Raw genomic sequence first — 21,059 nt, forward strand, 5'->3', positions numbered from 1 at the left:
CAGGTTGCATTAGTCATTGTATTCCATGCAAATCTGAAGCTCTGCAGACTACCAGAAAGGGCAGTAAAGTGTGCTGTCTCTGCTTAAAATACCTCATCTATCACTTCCCCCGAGTGCTTAAGTCATCCTGCTGGGTATGTAATTGATAAATGGATGCTGGTTTAGCTTGTTTCCTCCTGGAAGAGGTAAGGAATATGGCTCTTTCAAACACTTTGTCACATCCACAGCATAGATTGCTCACTGAAGATTTTTTTGCATCTCTGATCACTGGAGAAAGAGCTAAAAAGAATCCTTACAGCCAAAATTAAAGTAAAAATAGGTTGTTGTACCTTGGCTGCAGACACTTTAGGAAGGGTTTTAAGGTCCTTTGGTCTATCTGGATGGAAAAGTATTTCTGGGATGTGTGTGTTTTATAGTTATGTTTACACTGAAGTCAGAATTGAAGCACAGAAGAAAGTGTTGACAGTGATGGACAGCCACAATTGTCAGGGTTATTTTAGGAGCTAGATGAACCATATGTGAGGAGCTGGAGAAAGCTGTGTGCAGATGTTCCACCTCTGCCTGCACTGAGCAGAGCAGAGTGTTCTCAGGCTGGGCTGAGGTCCCTGTGCTGGGGAAATGGAGATCATTACAAAAGCAGATTAATAATATACAAACAGTCTTAGGTAATGGCTGGTACAGGCTCCAGAATGCTGGTGGGAAGCTCGTTGTCCTCTCACCCACTCCCCTTCCCTCTGAAAATGTCACTTATCCCAATATTCAGAAGTTGTGTATCTATGATGACAGAAATGAAAGGTGAGCAAACAGTTGCTTTTCCTCCTCTGGATTACTCAGGGTTGCACTTTTATGCCTGGTTTTTATACAGTAAATTCTTGGGGGCAAAGTTTGCATTTAGCTCTTAATGTCAGAGATGAACAAATCATTAATTTTAGAATGAAGTAACTGCTGACTGGCAAGCAGGAGCTCAACTCAGTCCTGCCATGCTGACCTTTCCTTTTCCCTGAAGGTTCATCCTTTACTCACAGAAGATTTTTAATGGACTGGCTACCCAGTTTTAACTAACCCATTGAACAGCTTTATTCTTCGGGTTTCTGGATGCTGTGTGGTGGCTTGTGGTAGCAGCACTTAAACAAATGGACCTGAAGCTCAGCTCAGCTGCACTAATGGGTCATACCCCGTGCAGAGCAGCTGGTGGAGGAGCTGCACATCCATTGCATTAGTTCATTTTTCTGATGCTGAGCACAGCTGGTGGCTCCAGAGGCTCTTCTCCCCATCCTCCCAGCCATATCCAAAGCATCACTAACATTGCTGCAGGCATAGAAAAACAGAGTGCTCCTACCCTACACAGAGGTGAAGGGATTCATTGCTGCTGAGCCTTGATGCCCTGGGCCACTAATGAGTTTCAGAAAGCATTTACCAGCATACTCAGCTGTGTAAAGGTAATGAACATTGCCAATAAACTGGGTCACCACGTGCCACATACTGGGTCACACTCACATGCAGTGCTAATGGCCATTTCCATTTTCCCAGCCAGCATTGTGCCTGGCATGTGGCATAGTGGCAAGTCAAAGTGTTACGCTGCATTTATTTGAAGCTATTTTGTATGGGTCAAAAAAAAATCTTGTTAAAGGTTAAAATACAAAGCTGAAGCCCTTTAAGAGCACTGGAGGGAGTGGGGTGTTGCTGTGAGCTCAGGGGTCTGGGAGGTTGGTCCAAAGAGAGTTGGCTGTCCTTGCACTACACGCTTCCAGAAGGAAGCCAAGACAAGCCACAGAGGAGGTGTGATGGCAAAGGAATGCTGCCTAAATGGAGCAGATTCTGTTTCAGAAGCATTGCTGGAGAACTGCATAAAATTGGCCTGTGCTAATAATTAAAAATAACTTATTTCCCTTGAGACATCTCCAGACCCTCCCACTCCTTTGATGTTCATGCTGTCCTTCCAGCCTTTCCTGTTACTGTCATCTTCTCCCTCTCCTGCCATGTCACTCGTTCCCCTTCTCTTTCTTTTCCTCCCTCACAGTTCAGTCCCTTCTCCCCCTCTGTACTTGACAACTGATACACAATCTCTTTTGTGTCTCATTTTTCCCTCTCACCCTCATCCTCTTGCTCCATTCAGGTGGCTCTTGCCTGCTCATCCAGCAGCATTTTCCATTCTCCTCAGAACAGCTGTTTTGCTTTTAACATCCTTCATCCAGCAGGAAGGTAAAGGTTACATGAGGCTGGATGAAGGCAGAACTGGGGAGTGATGGTGGCAAAAAGGGAGAGTAAGAATGTCTGCTGTTGGAAGGGTTGGGAGAAGAGACTCCTGAAGACCTACTGGGTTAAACACCTAGAGAGAATACAAATTATGTCTTTGTCATTCTGCTTTGGCAGTTACAAAGATGAAGTTTAAGTCATTTCAGAGTAAATGAGCAGGTACTTTGAGCACTTGACTGGATATGGGTGTTACTTTTCCCATCCTTTGTTGTAATCCACTTCTTGCTTTAGGGTTGCTTATAGGCCTTGTGTGCTTTGCAATCCAGTGATTTGAATTTAGTCAGACTTTAAAACAAGGAAATCACTTAACAAACCTGATAGCTGAAGTAAAGGTTTAAAAGTTTTGGGAGTCCAATTTAGTGTTTATAACATTAGTGCAATGGGATGACAAAGTTCAAATTGAAACTACAGTTAGAAAAATTCTGTCTTAAATTGTATCAGACACGAATAACAATTTGCTGAACACAACATCCAGGGTGCCCATACTTTTGGAACCACATGATGTTCCTGGGTGGTTTAATTTTTTGTAATAGTTTCTAGATAAAATTAAATATTTAACTTTAACTCAAGGATGTGTTTATGATAAGGAATGGTTGGAACTTGTTCAAACATTATTTTAAGGCAAAATAGTTAGATCTGTGGAAAATGAAGCTTTTATTGGGAGAGAGCACACCTTTTCCAGTGAAAAGTTAATTTCCAGGGTATACAAGGGAGGTTTTTATTTGTTTTTTGGCTTATCCAGTCAACAAAAAGGAAGAGAGACCAAAATCACCTCAGAATCATGACTGGAACAGAGAGTGGTCATTTCATATGCTGAGCAAAGCCTGCATGTGGTGCTGCATGTCATAGAAGAGAATCCTTAGCAGTGAAGCTGGTAATCCCTCCCTCTTCCTGGAGAAATTAACCTTGAACAACTGATGAAGTATTTAAGGTGAAATAATTGGAAAGGGACCTTTCCCAGGGCATTACTTTATTACAAATACAGGGTAGAAAGAGCAGTTTGAAGCTGTTTGGGGTGAGTCCCATCCACACCAGGCCCTGGCCATCCTGGAGGCTCTTACATTCCCTTCTCATAAAGGAGAATGAGACACTCACCTGGTCTCATTCCCAGGGGTGAAACAGATTTGGAAACCTTGAAGAGTTCTACAGTGTGAGAAAACTGCTTCCCACCCAGCTCCATGTGAGTGAGGAGTCTGATTCTCAGCCCCATCTCCACTTGCAGCCCTGGCTTTTGGCAGCCTCTCTGTGATTTGAAGATAGAGAAAATGTCACAGAGAATAAATAACATCAAGATGAAATTCTGGCTCAGGTTGCATTTTCTAAGAACGTCATTCTGCCTTTGCTGTGGTTGACTTCCCACAATCTTCCTTTGCTTACTGCTTTAGCTTCAGATCCCCCCCTTCAGCATGATGTTTATCCTGCTGGTTATAAGGCTTAGTTCATACACCAGTAAATCCAGCACAGGCTTCAGGAATCATGGAATCATAGAACTGCTGAGGTTTGAAAAGACCTCTTAAGGTCATCAAGTCCAGTTGTAGTGCAGGGGAAGTGGCTGAAATTAAGTGGGTTGTAATTGCATGTGTGTCCCAAAATCTGATGGTGATGATGATTATGGGTGACCTTTTTTCCATGGCATGACTCTTCAGATTCCTGGAAGAAGTTAATTGGCCTTTCATTAAAAGAGACTATATTTTTGTGTCTACACACAGATTGCATAGGAAATCAGAGTAATTTCTGTTAGTGGAACCTGATATCAAGGAATGGCAACTTGTGAACTTCATTCTGTGAAATGCACAAGTTATAATCCCCAAATAAATAGGATTGATGAAAAGAAATCATTACCTCTATAATTACTTTATATAGTGCTGTTCTCTAAGGGAATTCATTATATTTTAACTGTCTGGTAGGAAAAATTCTGTAAGGAATTTGGAGGTATCCATTAAAACTTAAATACATGTATTAGAGCTTGATGCTTGAAATAACAGCCCAGCTTTCTCATCACTGCATGTGTCACACCTCGTTTTGACTGGGAAAGGAAATTACTGCATTATATCCCATGGGTAATTTCATAGTGAAAATTAAAAGCCAGTGCTGAACCAGCAACGTGTGAGGACCCCACAGCCTGATGTGTTCATTCCTTGGTCCCATCCTTCACTGCCCTGGCCACCCTGCAGCCTCCTGCAGTCTAAGGGACAGGTTTTGCAGGTGGAGAGACAGAAAGCCTTTATCATGTCCAAAGCCATGGGCACATTTCATCCCAGCTTCCCTGAGCTCCAGAGGAGCTTTTCCTTTTCACAGTGTCCTCAGCTATATTGTCTTTCCCAAGTTCAAAAATGCAATTTATTTTGTAACATTCTGTGCTACAGTGCTCCAGGGCAGAGGTGGTTTTGGTACAGAACTGCTCCCACCTGCCTTGCTGGGATATTTTTGGATACTCAGTGATATTTGAAAAGAAAACCCAGTCCAGAATGGGAGCTGGAGAAAAGCTTTGTGCCCTGGCAGAGGCTCATTCCAAATGGGCAGGCAGTGCCTACGGCTGGAGGCAGCAAGGGAGCAGGAGGAGCTGGGCTGGAGTGGTGCCAGAGCAGCTTCCCAGGGGATTTGCAAGCAGAGACAGATTTTTGTGGGCCTTTTTTGTATTGCAAAAGAAAGCAAGAAAGTTGGCAGCATGGCCTGAGAAGATATCACTGGTGTTCTGCTTATTAAAATAAGTGGGCAGAATGTAGCAGGGTTCTAGCAGAGTTTGCTGAGCTGGAAAAAGGGGAACTTTTTTTTTTTTTTTAAAATGGAATTAATTTTTGTAATGAAGTGTGAGATCACAATGTATGAGTAAAGTATGAGCCTGCCATCGCCCCCAGCTCAGGGGAATCTGTACCCGTGGGGCTGCCTCGCTCTGATGGACTCAGGGAGTGCTGTCTGCCCACTCCACAGAGCTTGACATGTGAAAACAAAGCAAGTACAGAGTTAGTTCAAGAAAACAATCACAGCAGCTCTTTACTGGTGCCAAGTTCTTAAATAGAACTCAGAGCACACACAAGCTCAGCACAACACATCAGAGACGTCAACCATTGTCACTGTCCATCTCTGCAAACAGCTATGGCTTAATTTCATTTATTCCTCAGGAGGGTGGGCCAGTCACTTGTCAGGACCAGTGCCTGTTCTTACCAGCTGATTTGTCTGGATTCTTGTCATAGGTAGTTAACAGTCATTGCTCTTAAAGACTTCACCTGCCAGAACAGCTCAGACTCACCAAAGGAAAAACCACTGCTGTGACAGTGTTCGCAGGGGTCTTAGGATGGGGGAAGAGATGAGGATCTGACTCTGTGTTTCAGAAGCTTGATTTATTATTTTATGATATATATTATATTAAAACTATACTAAAAGAATAGAAGAAAGGATTTCATCAGAAGGCTGGCTAAGAATAGAAAAGGAATTAATAACAAAGGTTTGTTCTGACCAAGACTGTCTGGACAGCTGGACTGGGATTGGCCATTAATTAGAAACAACCAGATGAGACCAATCCCAGATCCACCTGCTGCATTCCACAGCAGCAGAGAATCATTGTTTGCAGTTTGTTCCTGAGGCCTCTCAGCTTCTCAGGAGAAAAAATCCTAAGGAAAGGATTTTTCAGAAAATATCACAGCTACACGCCGCTTTTCCAGCTGTCCCAGCGTGGCTCTGATGAAGAACACGGAGTTTTTAATTCTTTTCTCTTTGCTAGGTGGTAGCTTACCACTACTGCCAGGCTGACAACGCCTACACCTGCCTGGTGCCCGAGTTTGTGCACAACGTGGCCGCCCTGCTCTGCCGCTCGCCGCAGTTCGTGGCCTACCGGGAGCAGCTGCTGCGCGAGCCGCACCTGCAGAGCCTGCTCAGCCTGCGCTCCTGCGTGCAGGACCCCATGGCCTCCTTCCGCAGGGGGGTCCTGGAGCCCCTGGAGAGCCTGCACAAAGGTACTGCTGTTCCTCGCCACGCCCCAGCCTCCCAGGAGCCTGTTTTTATTAGGGTTTTTTAAATGATGCTTCATTGGGGTCTGGGTGTTTAAAGGAAGTGATGGATTCATCTGGCTGCATCGCTTCTGGAGCTGAAGGGAAGTTCCAGAATCCCCATGACTGAGAATCATGGAATGTTTGTGGTGGAAGGGACCTTAAAGCTCATCCCATTCCACCCCCTGCCATGCCAGGGACACCTTCCACTGTCCCAGGCTGCTCCAAGCCCCGTCCAGCCTGGCCTTGGGCACTGCCAGGGAACCAGGGGCAGCCACAGCTGCTCTGGGCAACCTGTGCCAGGGCCTGACCATCCTCACAGGGAGGAATTTTTTTCCCAGTATCCCATTTGGCCTTCCCTTTTCTTGCTTCTTTCATATCCCAAACCTGTCCTTGCAGTTCTCAAGGTGAAAACAAGCAACCAGTTCCATTCACAGCACTGCTTACAGCAAAATATTCTGACTTATTTGTGTAGGGGTGACTTTTTTTCCCTTTCCCTGTCACTATTTAGTGGGTTTTGGAGAATCTGAAGCTTTCACCAAAGGACTGGTATCAAAAAGTCCATAGACACCATGTGTAAGGCTTCTGGGGGAGCTGGTGACAAGCCTTATTCTGATAACAGAGCTTTTTCTAATAGAGCATTGATTTTGTCTTATTTTCTTTCTCCTCTCTGCAAGTTATAAGTAATTCATCGTGACAGTCACTAAATTTAAGATCTTTGCTTGTTGCCATGAAAACTGTCAGAGCATTGCAGAGTTCAAGACTGTTGTCCTGCAGAATCATGTTTATTACTGTGCCTGTGCTGCATCTTGGCTGCAAAAATAGTTCAGTTAATTTTGTTACCACCCTACACACTACAGTGTAAGATCCAACATGAAGGAGATGCAGCTTCTGGCAGATTCAAAGCCCTGATGTTCAAACCAGCTCTTCAAATCTGTGGCCAAGCTTTGAGCAGCAGCATCTGGGTCCAACCTGCCCTGTTCCACCAGGCACAAAGCATATGTAGAGCCAGCACAGCATGACAGTGGCTGGTTTTCCTGGCATGGAGAAATGTCACTGTGGAAGGAGCGTGGCTGCTCTTTCCTATCATCACTCTTGGCAAAAAGAAAAAGAAAAAGAAAAAAAGAAAAAGAAAAAGGCATTTAGGAACCCCTGCTCTAGAAGAAAATAATTCTTGGTTATTGCAGTAGCTCCTTGGGAGATGTTTCAGCTCTTGATTTCAGAGTGTTTTGGAGGATTCTTTTTTTTTTTTTTGTCAAGGAGGTTGACCCCCATCTGCCCTAAATTCTGACATGTAGTACATGTGAATAGCATATGCCATCAATAGACTCAGATTTCACATTTTACACCTGGTTTTGAGTCTTACTAGGCAAATTTACCATTGAGAAGATAGCCCTTGAGCTTAAGATACAAGTCCAAAGGTATCTCTGCCATTAGTTGTAAAGCCATACTCAGCTCTCAGTGTCTGACATAGAAAAATTACTGCATTGTCAGCATCACCTGGGTTACTGTATTCTCCAGCAGCAAAAAAATCCTGTTTAAACAGTCCAGTATTTACTTCTTGTAGGATTTTCAAGGCCAGGTTGGAACAACAACAGGATGTCCCTGTCCCCAGCTTGAGGGGGGAACAAGATGACCTGTAAAGGTCAATGTGCAATTAATGTATCATTAAAAAGGTGCTGCTGCTGTAGGTGTTTTCTTTTTTGGCAATATCTGGTCATGGTTTAAAACTCTGTAGTGATGTTGCAGTACATTATTTTTGTGTGTCTATAGCCTATCCAATAAATGCTTTTTCTCTTTCTCTCAGAGAGGAAGATCCCTGATGAAGATTTCATTATATTAATTGATGGTTTAAATGAGGCTGAATTTCACAAGCCAGATTATGGAGACACCATAGTATCGTTCCTGAGCAAAATGATTGGAAAATTCCCTTCCTGGCTGAAGCTGGTTGTGACAGTCAGGACAAGTCTACAGGTATGAGACCCAAACCAGGGATAAACTGTGTCATTGTCATGATGGGACTTTGGTAAAGAAGATCTTACTGGATGTTCTGGATTTGCTCAAAACCTTTATTTCAGGTTATCCTTTTGGCTTTTTTATTCTTGGATTTACATCCATGTCCCTAGGCTCACTCTACAGCTTTGGAAGGATCTAATCCAGCATCACTTATTCATGTAAATAAATGTTCATCAGCAAATAGCTCAGATCATTTTCTGAGACTGTTCACAGGCCAGTAGGGCCTGACTCATGGAGCCATTAGGAAGGCTGCCAGACACCAGGCCCTGCCTTCCTGATGGCTCCATGTGGAAGGGCAGAGGAATTTGGATCTTCGTTCCTTTCGATGTGACCCAGAGCAGGATGATTTCAGTCTGATTAGGCCAAGATGTTACTCAGCTCAAGACTTGTGAGCAGGTCAGCAGGGAGCTGAGTGGTTCCAGCCCCACCAGGGCAGCCAGCCCCCACATTGTCATTGTCACTGGCAATGGCAGCTGCTTCCCAAGGTCCAGGAGAATACAGACTGTTTGTTGTTCAGTGCTGGGGTCCATTTTTTGCTCGGTAATGGAGCAAATTAAATATCATTTGGAAGAAATCTCTTTGTAATTGTAACTAAATTGGATCCCAATGACTTGAATTCCTCATTTAATCAGGGCTTTTGCATCTGTAAAGTCTTCACTGCCACTTGAGTTCACACTGTGCTCTCCCTCTCTGTTTTGTTGGAGAGCTTATGGCTTTCCTGGAGTTGGCCTTGCACAGATCTGTTGCATCACTTCTCCTCTCCTCACAGTGGCTGAGAGTGTGTGAGGCAGGAATTTCTTTGGAGAGGCCTTTGGTGATCTTTGGTCTATGTTGAGCCAGGGAGTTCAGTAGATGAGCATTCCCTGAGCACAGTGTCCTGCAGCAGACAGACACGGCTGCTTTGCACTGGAAGTTACTCACTAATATCTGTCCTGATGTTTCTGTGCATCTGTGGATGTAGATGCAGAAGGATGCTCTCAGGGAGGTTCTTGGTCTCAGCTTCAGCAAGTGGCCTCAGATCTGTCATCTGAATGTCCTGGGCAGCAGAAGGGATGGGAGGTCAGTCTGTGGCTGGGAGGGACAGGAGTAACAAGGGCATTGCTCTGTGTGAATTTACCAGCCCTTTCCATGGATGTACTGTTAGAAAGTGTCCTTTGTTTTCATATCAGTCATGTGTCACACACAACCTGCTTGATTATAGATGGGAGTGTGAGGCCCTGAGGGCACAAACTGCTGTTTGTGTTCTTGCCCTGATGGAAGATCTTAAAGGAGTCTCAAAGGTGCTATTGTAATAGAAACTAAATTTACTTAAAGAATAGTAAACATTGCTGGCATGAGTATCTTTTTTTCTTTCTTTCTTTGTAGGAAATAATTAAGCTGTTGCCCTTCCACAGAATATTTTTGGATAGACTGGAAGAGAATGAAGCCATCGACCAGGACCTGCAGGCATACATCCTCCACAGGATACACAGCAGCTCGGAGATCCAGAACAACATCTCGCTCAACGGCAAAATGGACAACACTACCTTTGGCAAACTCAGCTCTCACCTCAAGACCTTGAGCCAAGGGTCCTACCTGTACCTGAAACTGACTTTTGATCTCATAGAGAAAGGATACCTAGTTCTAAAAAGCTCCAGCTACAAAGTGGTCCCAGTGTCCCTGTCCGAAGTGTACCTGTTGCAGTGCAATATGAAGTTCCCAACACAGTCTTCCTTTGATCGGGTCATGCCTCTCTTGAACGTAGCAGTGGCTTCTCTGCACCCATTAACAGATGAACATATTTTTCAGGCCATTAATGCAGGTAACATTGAGGGCACTTTGGAGTGGGAGGACTTTCAGCAGAGGATGGAGAACCTTTCTATGTTTCTTATCAAACGTAGAGACATGACGCGAATGTTTGTTCATCCCTCTTTCCGAGAATGGCTTATTTGGAGAGAAGAAGGTGAAAAAACCAAGTTTCTTTGTGATCCAAGGTAAGCAAATGCTCTGAGAAATCAGAGCTTACCAATGTGTTACTCTGCACTATGAATCATTTTATGAAGTTGCACACGGCTGCAGTTACTCTGTACACAGAGTTTGCTCTCTGTACTCTGGAGGTCTCTGCGTTCTGTCCTGATCACCTGAGGTCTTTATGTTGTTCCTGGAAAGAAACAAGCACCCCTGGGCACACACCTGACTTGGCAAACCCAACAGTCATCTTGAGAGTGAGATGAGCTGTTCCTCAGAAGGCCCCAGGCTGCCTAGCTCAGTTATCACCAGGGGCAGGTTACTCCTGCCAGCTCAGTCCTGGAGAAAGGGCATCATTGTCCCTTTCTCCAAAGGATCAAAAGCACAGGAAGTAGAAGGTAAGAAGTGGAAAGATGAGTAGTGTGGATACATCTTTTGTAGTTGTTTATTTTTCAAGTTGTGCTCCTCGTAGTTCTACTAAAGGTTTTTTTGAAAAGAATTGTTCTGTAGTGATTTTGCACTGTAAATGCATCTGTAATCTCTAGCCTGACAGCAGCTGAGTTCCTGGCTTAGCTCACAGGGAACAGAATTTAATCACAGTTAGATTTATATTCTCTAAGCCCAGTGATCTCTATCAACAACATGACTTTTGTTTCTGGTGACAAGTGGACACACACCATCTGACTGTAATTCTCATCATTTACCCTCACAAGTTTTGCTCCGTTTTTCTGCCCATTTCTTAAAATACAATTATAATCATCAAGGAGACCCTCAGATTCAAGGATGTGCCAGTGACCCAGTGGTCAGTCTGAAGACAATCTCATGGTATCTGCTGGAGCTGGAAAGCACCTGGCTGAAAGGCAGCTGTGGCTGTTAGTGGTGTCTGAGTAATTTACAGCTTTAAATTTCAAGATAAACAGGCTGCAGTAGGAAAATACAAAATAGCTCCTCCCAATGGGCATCTCCTTGTTTTTAGTGGGTTCTGACAATATTCCTGTTGAGTGAGCCCTTGGTAAAGCATCTCCCATCAGCAGGTGCCTTCAGATCAATCAAAGAATTATTTAACATCCTTACTTGGAAGTCACTGAGTGCTTGCCACCACGTTTTGCTGTTGTACCCTGTTTGCAGCATCTGTGTGGTGCTTGCTCCAGTGGAGCTGAGAGCTTCCTCCATCCCAGTCACTCCCACCTGGTGCTGCTGGTTTTGTGGGACCTGGCTGCATGAGAGCTTGCTTTGAGCTGGGTGAGGGGACAGACAGCAGCCAGTACTCCTGGCAACTGTCACTGATCACACAGCACCTGCCAGAATGATCCCTAACAAGAGCAGCTCAGAGAAATCACTGCTTCCCAAATCACTGCTTTCCAGATCACTGCTTCCCAAATCACTGCTTTCCAGATCACTGCTTTCCAGATCACTGCTTCCCAAATCACTGCTTCCCAGATCACTGCTTCCCAAATCACTGCTTCCCAGATCACTGCTTCCCAAATCACTGCTTCCCAGATCACTGCTTTCCAGATCACTGCTTTCCAGATCACTGCTTTCCAGATCACTGCTTTCCAGATCACTGCTTTCCAGATCACTGCTTTCCAGATCACTGCTTCCCAAATCACTGCTTCCCAAATCACTGCTTCCCAAATCACTGCTTCCCAGATCACTGCTTTCCAGATCACTGCTTCCCAGATCACTGCTTCCCAGATCACTGCTTTCCAGATCACTGCTTTCCAGATCACTGCTTTCCAGATCACTGCTTTCCTCACTACCATGAAGAAGGAATCTAGGTGCAGGATGCTTCCCTGGTGGTGCTGTGGGTGGTAGCAGTGCCTGTGGCTGGGTAACCTGGGCACTGTGGGTCCAGAAATTCTCTTCATCCTCACAGTGGTGGGAAAGGGCACTCTCAGAGCACCAGATTCAGGAAATTCAGATGTGCTGCATTTTAGATGTTTCTGCACTAAACAAAGCATGTAATCAACATGAAGGCACAAATCAGACTGTGTTCACTCAACAAGTCACCAGAAAGATTTTTGCTCAACATTTGGGTTTGCTGCTGCCTTTCCAAGCATCACAAACACATTGTGCTGCCCTCAAGACTATTTAGGAGATTTTCAGAGCTAACTTTCCATCTCATATGTGCCATTCATGTGAGGAAATTAATGGTGACTTCATGGGGACCACTGATGCTCTGTGCAAGCAGGGTATCCCCACAGAGCTGGCCTGGCTTAGCTCCTTCCCACAGGCAAAAAGAAATTCCAGTGCATCAACAGGCTCTCACTACCACAGGCATGAGCCCATACATACTGGAGGACTAATATATATATATATATATATATATATATATATATATATATATATATATATATATATATATATATAAATATGCACTAATTGCATTATGCTCTGATGGTAACTAATGAAACCAGATACAAGCCAGAGGTTAATAGAGAGGGATCCCTGAGCTACAACACTCCACAAAATCCTCCTGTCCAGCTGATACTGAGCTCAGAGCATGGGAAACCCTGAGCAGCAGTTAAGGGAAGTCATGATTTTTCATTTTATTTCTTGGAAGAGAAGCAGAGCTGGCCACTGACAGAGCTCACAGCAGTAGCCTGTGAAAGTGTGTCTGCAGCTGGTTTGTTCACAGCCAGATGGATTTCTTTCTGCTCTCTTGGGAATTGAGAAGACATGACAACTGCACAGAGCAGTCCTGGGGTTGTTGAACGTGAAGCAGTTTGACCCCACCATGTCAGTACAGTGACAGTAGGTGAAGAATAAGGTTGCTGAGGCTGATATTACTCCCTGTAAGAAGAGCTTTGAAGTGAAATGTGGGTTTGTGAAGCTGCTTTTAATTGACTGACCCTGACAGTGTGTCCAGGTGTGAGACCATTACGATGGAAATTGGGATAATGGGCCTCGTGTCCACTCATATCCCAGCACTGCAGCTGGGATAATCTTCCTGATTTCATTAGTGAGAGCGAGTTCTCATGTTCTCAGAAGCATGGAAAAGAGGGGAGGGCAGAGGAGGAACAGGAATTATCACATTTTTCTATGCTGTTAAGGAAAACAGCAGATCTCCACCCTCTGGGGTTGTGGTTAGCCTGTGGAGTTGCTGACCCTCTGCTTTGAACCCTCATCATGTGTTTGCTATCCAAAGCAAAGGCTAATTGGCTCTGAAGGGCAACGTTCTCACTGCTGCTCTCCCCAGAGAGGAACCCCTCCAGTTTTCAACACAGGGCTCCAGTGAGGCATTTGTCAGAGCACTTAACCAGCATTGCAGTAACGACCTCCCCAGCCTGTCAGGCCAGCACATCAACCAAGTGGCTTCCTTGACAAATAGCATAAAACATTTTAGGGGAAGACCCAATCCTTTGTGACTGGTGCTTGGAGAAAGCAGTTTTTACTACACATTCCTCCTACACTTGTATTTCTAAACCTAAATTCTGCTCTAATGCAGTTTTTTCTGCCCAGACTTAATCAGAAACTTCTATGCAATTATTTCCCATGTTTTTACAACACTAATAAATGTTTTATCCTTTTGCTGCTGCTGGAAGGGCTGTGAGCAAGACAGAAATGAAGTGATTTTCCCTGGCAAGGCAGTAAGAGAGCTGTAGTCAGATATGGACCCCAGAAGTGAAATTACTTTATCCAGGTTTAAGTGTAAACATCTGAGTTACTTGTCTAGACTTGCTTTATAGTCAGAGGAGAGAAATTAGAGTGATTAATTTCATCCTGAGCTAAAAGGCTGCAGTAGGTCAGATGAGGAGTGCCTGGGAAGCATCTCCTCCAGCTGAGTTATGAGGAGTCTCAGGGTGATGGGCTCCCCAGGAGATGTTTCCAGGACTGACAAGGCTGGATGAAGTGAATCTTTCCACTCTACCCCACACACAGGGGTTTGAGGAAGGTTCACAGATTTTCTTCCCTTGTTCAGGAAAGCTGAGGTGGGATAAAGATACTCTCAGTGCTGTTGCTGTAGGAGTGTCCCACTTTGGGCATCTGTGTCTCAGGGTGGCACTGGACCAGCCCACGTTGTGTGTGCTGTGGTGGTGGCTGAGGGAAGAGGCTCTTTGTGCTGCCTGGGGGTGTCCCAGCCTCCATGGGACCTTAGCAAAATGAAGCAGTTTAGATCTTCACCTCGGGTGCTTCACCTCTGGCTTGGTGAAGCCAAAACTCCCCTGATTTTAGGGGCCTGCCCCCCAGGTGTCTGTGGCTCAGGCAGTCCCTCCCATCTCCTGGAGTCCTTGGAGCAGTTCATCTGGCCTCTTCTGGCTGCTGGCTGAAGCCCAAAGCTCAGTCCCTGTGTGACCTCCAGGGCCACTGAGGCACAGACATGCTGCCCAGGGAGGTGACCTGTGCAGGACTGGAGCTGGGCACAGGTGGGAAGAGCAGAGGGGCTTGGTGCCTTTGGTGAAGCTTTGCTGTCACTGTAGGACACAAAAGAACACAAGCACACACCCCTGCTCTCACGGTGAAGAGAAAAAGGGAAGTTTATTTTCTGACTCCAACATTTGCAGTTTTCCAAAAGTGACAGTGGATTGGAGGGTGACAGTGCCACCTCTCCAATGACACTGGACAAACCAACAGTCCATCAAATTTCTCCTCCTCCATAAAAGAATGAAAAACAATGAGTTACTTACAGAAAGTTTGCTACAAAAACATCAACATCAGAAGGCTTAGAAAATCTTAAACAATCAGGGCAACACTAGGGCAGTGGGTTTTGAGGGATAAGCATTTTATGAGCCCACAACAAGGCCATTTCCTCACCTCTTCCCTCCTCTTCAACATCCCTAAACCAAATCTGTTTGTCAGAGCCCAGCTGAAGATAGCCTGCATGGATAAGCATGCAGCAGCAATCCAGGCAGAAGGAAGCAGCTCTCATCTAACACCCCAGTTGCCATGGTTTCTGGCAGAGCTGTCTTGCAGTACAATACTCTGTAGGTATTTTACATTTTCTTTTTTCTCTCTTGGGATCACATTGCAAGTGGAGACTTTTCCTGCACAAAATTAATGTTTTTATGTAATACCCAGCAAAGTGATGGAGTGAAGGCTTTAGAGCAGAATTGGAGGTTTTGTTTTATTTTGATGGGATGCTGAATCTGATTGACAAATAACAGTCCTCAGTGTAAAGATAATTCATTTAGAAAGTTGGGAGAAAAAAGAACTTGGTGAAAGTGATATTTCTAGCAATTCAGGGATACAACAACAGCTTTAAATGGGGAGTTGGTCCTTGCATTACATGTCTTCTTAAAAATTACCCCAGATCAGTCCTCCACATGGCCATCACTTGGGCATTATGGTGCATGGATTAATTGATTTTCTTTCTCTTTTTTATTATAAGAGTCTCAAAAGCTCTTAAAATACACTCAGATTGATTGCTAGCTGAAATGATCAAGTGTTCACCAAAACCCAGGGTAGGTCTTAATCTAAAATCCATCCATGAGGGATGGATTTTACTCAGCAAAGCAAAGGCATCATTTGAATTTAAGGTGAAGCAGAATAGTGGGTTTAGAATTTATTTGAATTCCTTATATATTAGGCAGAAAATTAAAAATAATGCAGTGCCCACTAGTACCTTGTGGGGCCAGAGATGGAATAATCAGGTTTTCCAAATTGGAAGGGGACTGCTGTCATTATTTAGCAGTGCTCTACACTTGGAATTACCTCTCTTAATGTCTTTTTCATTGCTCCAGAGTGCCAGTTGTGTAGCTCTGCAAGTGTTGTAGCTCAGGGTGGGCTTTCTGAGTGCCCCAGGCAGAGGTGCAGGCAGCACTCAGCACATCAGCACGGCCACAAGGGACATGGTGGCCGTTGTTTTGCCATCCCCAGCCACAGGCTGGATGCCACATGCCACCAAAATACAGCAGGTCAGGTTATTTCCTTGCCCAGCCTGCTGTCTGGTCATCTGCACTTGTGCAAGGCCTGTGCTCAGTGAGTGCAATTAATGACCAGGTCTGGTTGTTCATCATCTCCACAGCTCTAATTTTGGCAGGAGTGTGGTAGAAGTGGTGGCTGAGCTGCCATTTTGAGCAGAACTTCTCTGCACCCACTGAAAGGGAAGGAGAGTACAGCATTTCTCACTCTTTCCATTTACCCCTCGAGCCATATTTATTGAGTGCCATATTTGTGAATCACAGAGATGAGTCCATCATCATGTCCTCCAGTAAATTGGAGAGGCAAACCCAATCTGTTCTCCAAGTATGGAGTGCTGACTCTGAGAATACAACTTTTGGGCATCCCATATGTCTCCCAGAAAAAAATTTTTTTTGATTGCACGACTTGGAACCCAGTAATTTTGAAATGTAAAAAGAATGGGTAGGAACTCAACAAAGTGAGTGAAGGAAACTTACCATATGCAAATTCCACATCTCCAGCATCTCGAGACATTAACTCTGGTCAGAGAATCACAGAGGGATTTGTGTTGAAAGGACTTCAGAGCCCATCCAGTTCCACCCCTGCCATGGGCAGGGACACTTTCCAAACCCCATCCAGCCTGGCCTGGGACACTCCCAGGGGTGGGACAGCCACAGCTGCTCTGGGCACCCTGTGCAAGGACCTCACCAGTCTCACAGGGAGCAATTTCTTCCCCATATCCCATCTCACCCTGCCCTCTGGCAGTGGGAAGCCATTCCCCCTAGTCCTGTTACTCCAGGCCCTCTCCAGCTGTCTTGGAGTCCCTTTCTAATCTCATGCAGAAATCAGAGGTCAAAAATCAATGACTGAAGCCATTGGTAGCAAGCTGGGAATCTGCAGGAGGGATTTTGCAGTGCAGTGAAGTGACTTTTGTGCAGGTTTCCCCCTGCAGTGCAGCTGCAGCGTCAGTTGGAAGAGACCAGGAGAAAAGGCACAGATTATAGATGGTGGCAGATGAGATGGAGAGCAGATGTGAGCAGTGCCACCATAAAGGACATCAGCAGAGCAGCAGAAAGCAGAGTTTTAACTGGCTCATTAGCCATGCAGACCTCAGCACTGGCATGCAGCGAGGGGTTGAAGATATTCAGCATCTTAAGTTACTGTTCTCATAAAATCTGCTCTTTTTCTTTTCTTCTGGACTTTAAACTTCTGTCTGCTGGGCCAATTCCACATCTAAATGGAAGAAAATATTTCAAAATAATTCATCCTGTGGCACTGAGCCACCAGGAAGACAGGAGTAGAGTTAACCAGAAACTGATTGAAGAAAGAAATGTTACTGAATTTCTTCCTGTTACTTTATTCCTCAAATATTAAGGCCCACTTTTAGAGCAAAATCATCTTCCAGCAGTGCAGGAGAGAGTAGCCTTGATTATTTTATTTTAATTTTTTTTAATAATGTGAATTCCTTCCAAGTTAATTTGCAGTTATGACATCAGAGGGAAACTACATTACAAAAAAAATCAATAAATCAATTGAGTGATAAACTGTTCCTTTGAGAGGGGCTCTTGGAGCTGAGCTTGGCCTTTCTGCAGGACAGACTTGCAGCTATCCTTCTGCAGGGGAGAGGCTCTGGGCTTTGTCAGAGCACACATCAGTCTGCACTGCAGTTATGACATTACCCTTGGCAGAGCTGAATGAAATGTGAGTACACATCTTTTGGAAGACCAGATTCACTGGGCACAGTGTCAAACCTCTCGATTTGGGAATGTCTTCATGGGGTTAGCTGGAAGAAGGGAGATGTGGGTATAAATCAGGGAATTTGGATGTTGGTAGGTTCAGAAGTGAGCAGGACTGATTCTCATTTAATTCTTTGTCTTTTACTCTGGTATTGCAATGCCTTAACACCAGAGGAATTTTATACTCCTTAAAACCTTTCTTACCTGAGAACTGGAAGAGTTTAGATGATGCACAGATCTGGAAGCTTTTAATATTTTATTTTGTATTTAATCATTCTCCTTCAGGGCTCTTGGGTCACACCAGTATTTTATCAGTGAGTCTTTGTCCTTTTCCATCTGTGACGTGAGGAATGAGGTCACCTGGGGACTGTTGAGGTACCAACATCCAGCATCATCTTGCTCTGCAGCCAGAGCTGTGTGTGACTCATGTTTGGGTGGATAAGGGACACTTGTGTCGACATCAGATCCAGCATCTATTTTTAAGTGCGTGGAATGACAGGACAAGGGGGAATAGCTTCAAAATGACTTGAGAGTAGGTTTAAATTGGATATTAGGACAATATTCTTTTCCTAAGAGGGTGGTCAGGCCCTGGCCCAGGTTGCCCAGAGAAGCTGTGGGTGCCCCTGGATCCCTGGAATTGTCCCAGGCCAGGCTGGGCAGGGCTCTGGGACAGTGGAAGGAGTCCCTGCCCATGGCAGGGGGTTGGACTGGATGGGTCCCTTCCAACCCAGACCATCCCATAATTCCACATAACCTTGTGTGCAGCCTTCTCTTGCCTTCCTCAGAGCTGCTGTAGGTGTGCACTGGTTTGTGCTGTGCTGGAATGATTGGACACTCATTTTAATGTCTGTTTTACATATATGCTTACACATATATAATGATTCCTCTATATGCACATTTCTACACACACACCCCTCTGTGCCCATCTAGGCAGACTCCTGACCACAACAGGAGTTGATACAGGCACAGAGAGCAGATTAAAGCTGCAGGAGCTGAGCTGGCAGAGCTATTAATTTTTCACCAAAAAAAAAAAAATCTTACATTAAAAATAGAAAAATCTCTGATGATAAACTCTGCAGTGGTGAAATTCAAAGCATATCATTTCACTGAGCTCCTTGATGTAGAAATCATTACTGCCACTCTGCTGTATTAAAGGAAAAAAAAAAAAAAGCCTGTGCTGTTGCAGTCTGGTTTAGTTTCCAATTAATGTTGACAGAACAAGTATTTATCAAGCAGCTGAAAGCCAAGGTCTGGGAAGCATTGCAGAGGTAATGTATTACTCATGAATACTCTACCTTACTCTGGAGTAGTCTGTACATGCCTTATTCATAGCACCAAAGTCATGTCTGAAATGAAATTTAGGCAAATACCCTTCCAACTGCACCTGGAGAGCCATTTAGGAGCTGACTGCACTGGTGTGGCAGGCAGGAGCTGCACTTCAGCTCTTGCACCTCAGAAGCTTCTGGATTTTCAGTTCATGCTTAGGATAAATGCAGCTAAGATCCATTCAGAGCATTCCTAAATATTCAAAGAGATTTTCACCAACAAGCAAAAACCTGGGGTTATTTGCTCTCCTGTGATGTGGAGCACAGAGACAAAGGGGTGTGGCTGAAGAGTCCTTGTGCACAGCCTCTCACAGTCTGCAGCAGAATGATGCAGCTCCTGAGGATCCCCCTGAAAGGGAAGGAGCTGATGGCTCTGAATTGTGGAACCATAAAACCTTGGAATGGTTTGTGTTGGAAAGGCCATTCAGTCCAGCCCCCTGCCATGGGGACACTCTCCACTGTCTCAGGTTGCTCCAAACCCAGTCCAGCCTGGCCTTGGACATTTCCAGCCACAGCTGCTCTGGGAAACCTGTGCCATGGCCTCACCACCCTGACAGGGAAGGATGTTTCCTGATGTCTAGTCTACACCTACTCTCTGTCAGTTTGAAGCTGTTCCCCCTTCTGCCACTTCTGTCACTCCAGACCCTTGTCCAAAGTCTCTCTCCAGCTCCCTGCTCAGTGACCTACGAGTTCTTGAGCGTGCACCACCAAACTCAGGGTGGAGCTGAACCCCCTGGCCCCACTGAAAACCCATCCCAGCCTGTGAATCTGATGAGTTACTGGGATGCCCTGAGTGTGTTACAGCAATTACAGTTCTCATCCTCTGGCAGAGCAGGGCCAGGTTCAGTCCAGCAGCTGCTGTCCCACTCGACTTCCAGCAGTGTCTGGCACCACTCAAGCTGTGTGTCCTTCTGGTCTGTATGTCCTTCCTTCCCATGGACATTCCCAGAGCTTAACCAGTGTCATGAGCAAATGCATTTGTCTATCTTCTGTGATGGGAGAGCTGACATTCTCCTCCCTTTCCAAAGATGGGAGAGCCAAAGGAAGGCAAGGCAACAAGCTGGGGTTACCTCAAGGTGCTAGAACCACTTTCAGGGCCCTTCTGTTCCAGCTTTGTATGTTTTGTCCCTTGTGCTGGTGCTGTTTGGAGAGTTCTCACAGCACAGATGCCTGGGATCAGAGGCACTCCTTTGCACTAGGGCGTGGTGATGGGTTTTCAGCACTCAGCTGAGGCATCAGAGCAGTGTTGTGATGGGCACAGCCACCATCTGGAGAGGCTTTTCCTCCACTCAGGGGAAGCATGGAGCAATGGGATCCCAGCACGGGCTGTGTGCCAGGCCAAGGTGTGGAGAGCAGCTTGACAGGCAAAAAAAAAAAGGGGTTTTCTTCAATTGCTTTTTATGACCTAAGAGTGAAAGTACTGTAAGTCAGTAAAAACATCTCAGCAAGCAGTTATTTGAGTTGATGGTGCCTCTATAAACAGAGCTGCATTTTGGAATGAAGCACAACAGTTTTATTACCTGTAAATGGGATGTGGTGCTCTCTCACCTCTCCAAACCTGGGGATCAAGTCCTGCCTCGTAAGAAAAATCTTATTTGTTTTTCCAGCAGGCACATTCTTGTCCTCCCAGCACCACGAGGGCTGACAGAGCATTGCTGGGCTCTGCTCACACAAATCCATGTGTTACCAATCCAAAAGGAGGTTCATTGGCAGGGCTCAGGGGACCCCTTGCCAAAAACCTGGCCAGGGCATTAGAAGTCATTCACTTTCTTCCTGAGTTTATTTTGAGATGGATAGGATTCATCCCTGAATGGGGCTGAGCTGGTAAACCCCCACTGCTGTGAAAGCTTCTATCTTGTGTAATATTTACTAGATGTTTGGCCATCCAAGGTACTTCTTTGCTTTGCCAGACAGGGATGAGCTAATAACATTTCCTGTCCTTAAAAGCCCTT

The 21,059-nt window shown here is 45.1% G+C and overlaps 1 protein-coding gene across 7 annotated transcripts in view; it reads left to right on the forward strand.

Moving 5' to 3' along the window:
* TANC2 (tetratricopeptide repeat, ankyrin repeat and coiled-coil containing 2) overlaps nt 1–21,059 on the forward strand; it is a 163,573-nt gene that overhangs the window by 113,244 nt on the left and 29,270 nt on the right. For all 7 annotated transcript variants that reach the window (XM_059868979.1, XM_059868982.1, XM_059868984.1 and 4 more), the window contains 3 exons: nt 5,978–6,209; nt 8,050–8,216; nt 9,624–10,231. In XM_059868979.1, coding sequence (XP_059724962.1) covers nt 5,978–6,209; nt 8,050–8,216; nt 9,624–10,231 — 1,007 coding nt within the window. The remainder of the gene's footprint in view (nt 1–5,977; nt 6,210–8,049; nt 8,217–9,623; nt 10,232–21,059) is intronic.

Source organism: Haemorhous mexicanus, chromosome 28 (assembly GCF_027477595.1).
Source record: "Haemorhous mexicanus isolate bHaeMex1 chromosome 28, bHaeMex1.pri, whole genome shotgun sequence".
Taxonomy (NCBI): Eukaryota; Metazoa; Chordata; class Aves; order Passeriformes; family Fringillidae; genus Haemorhous; species Haemorhous mexicanus.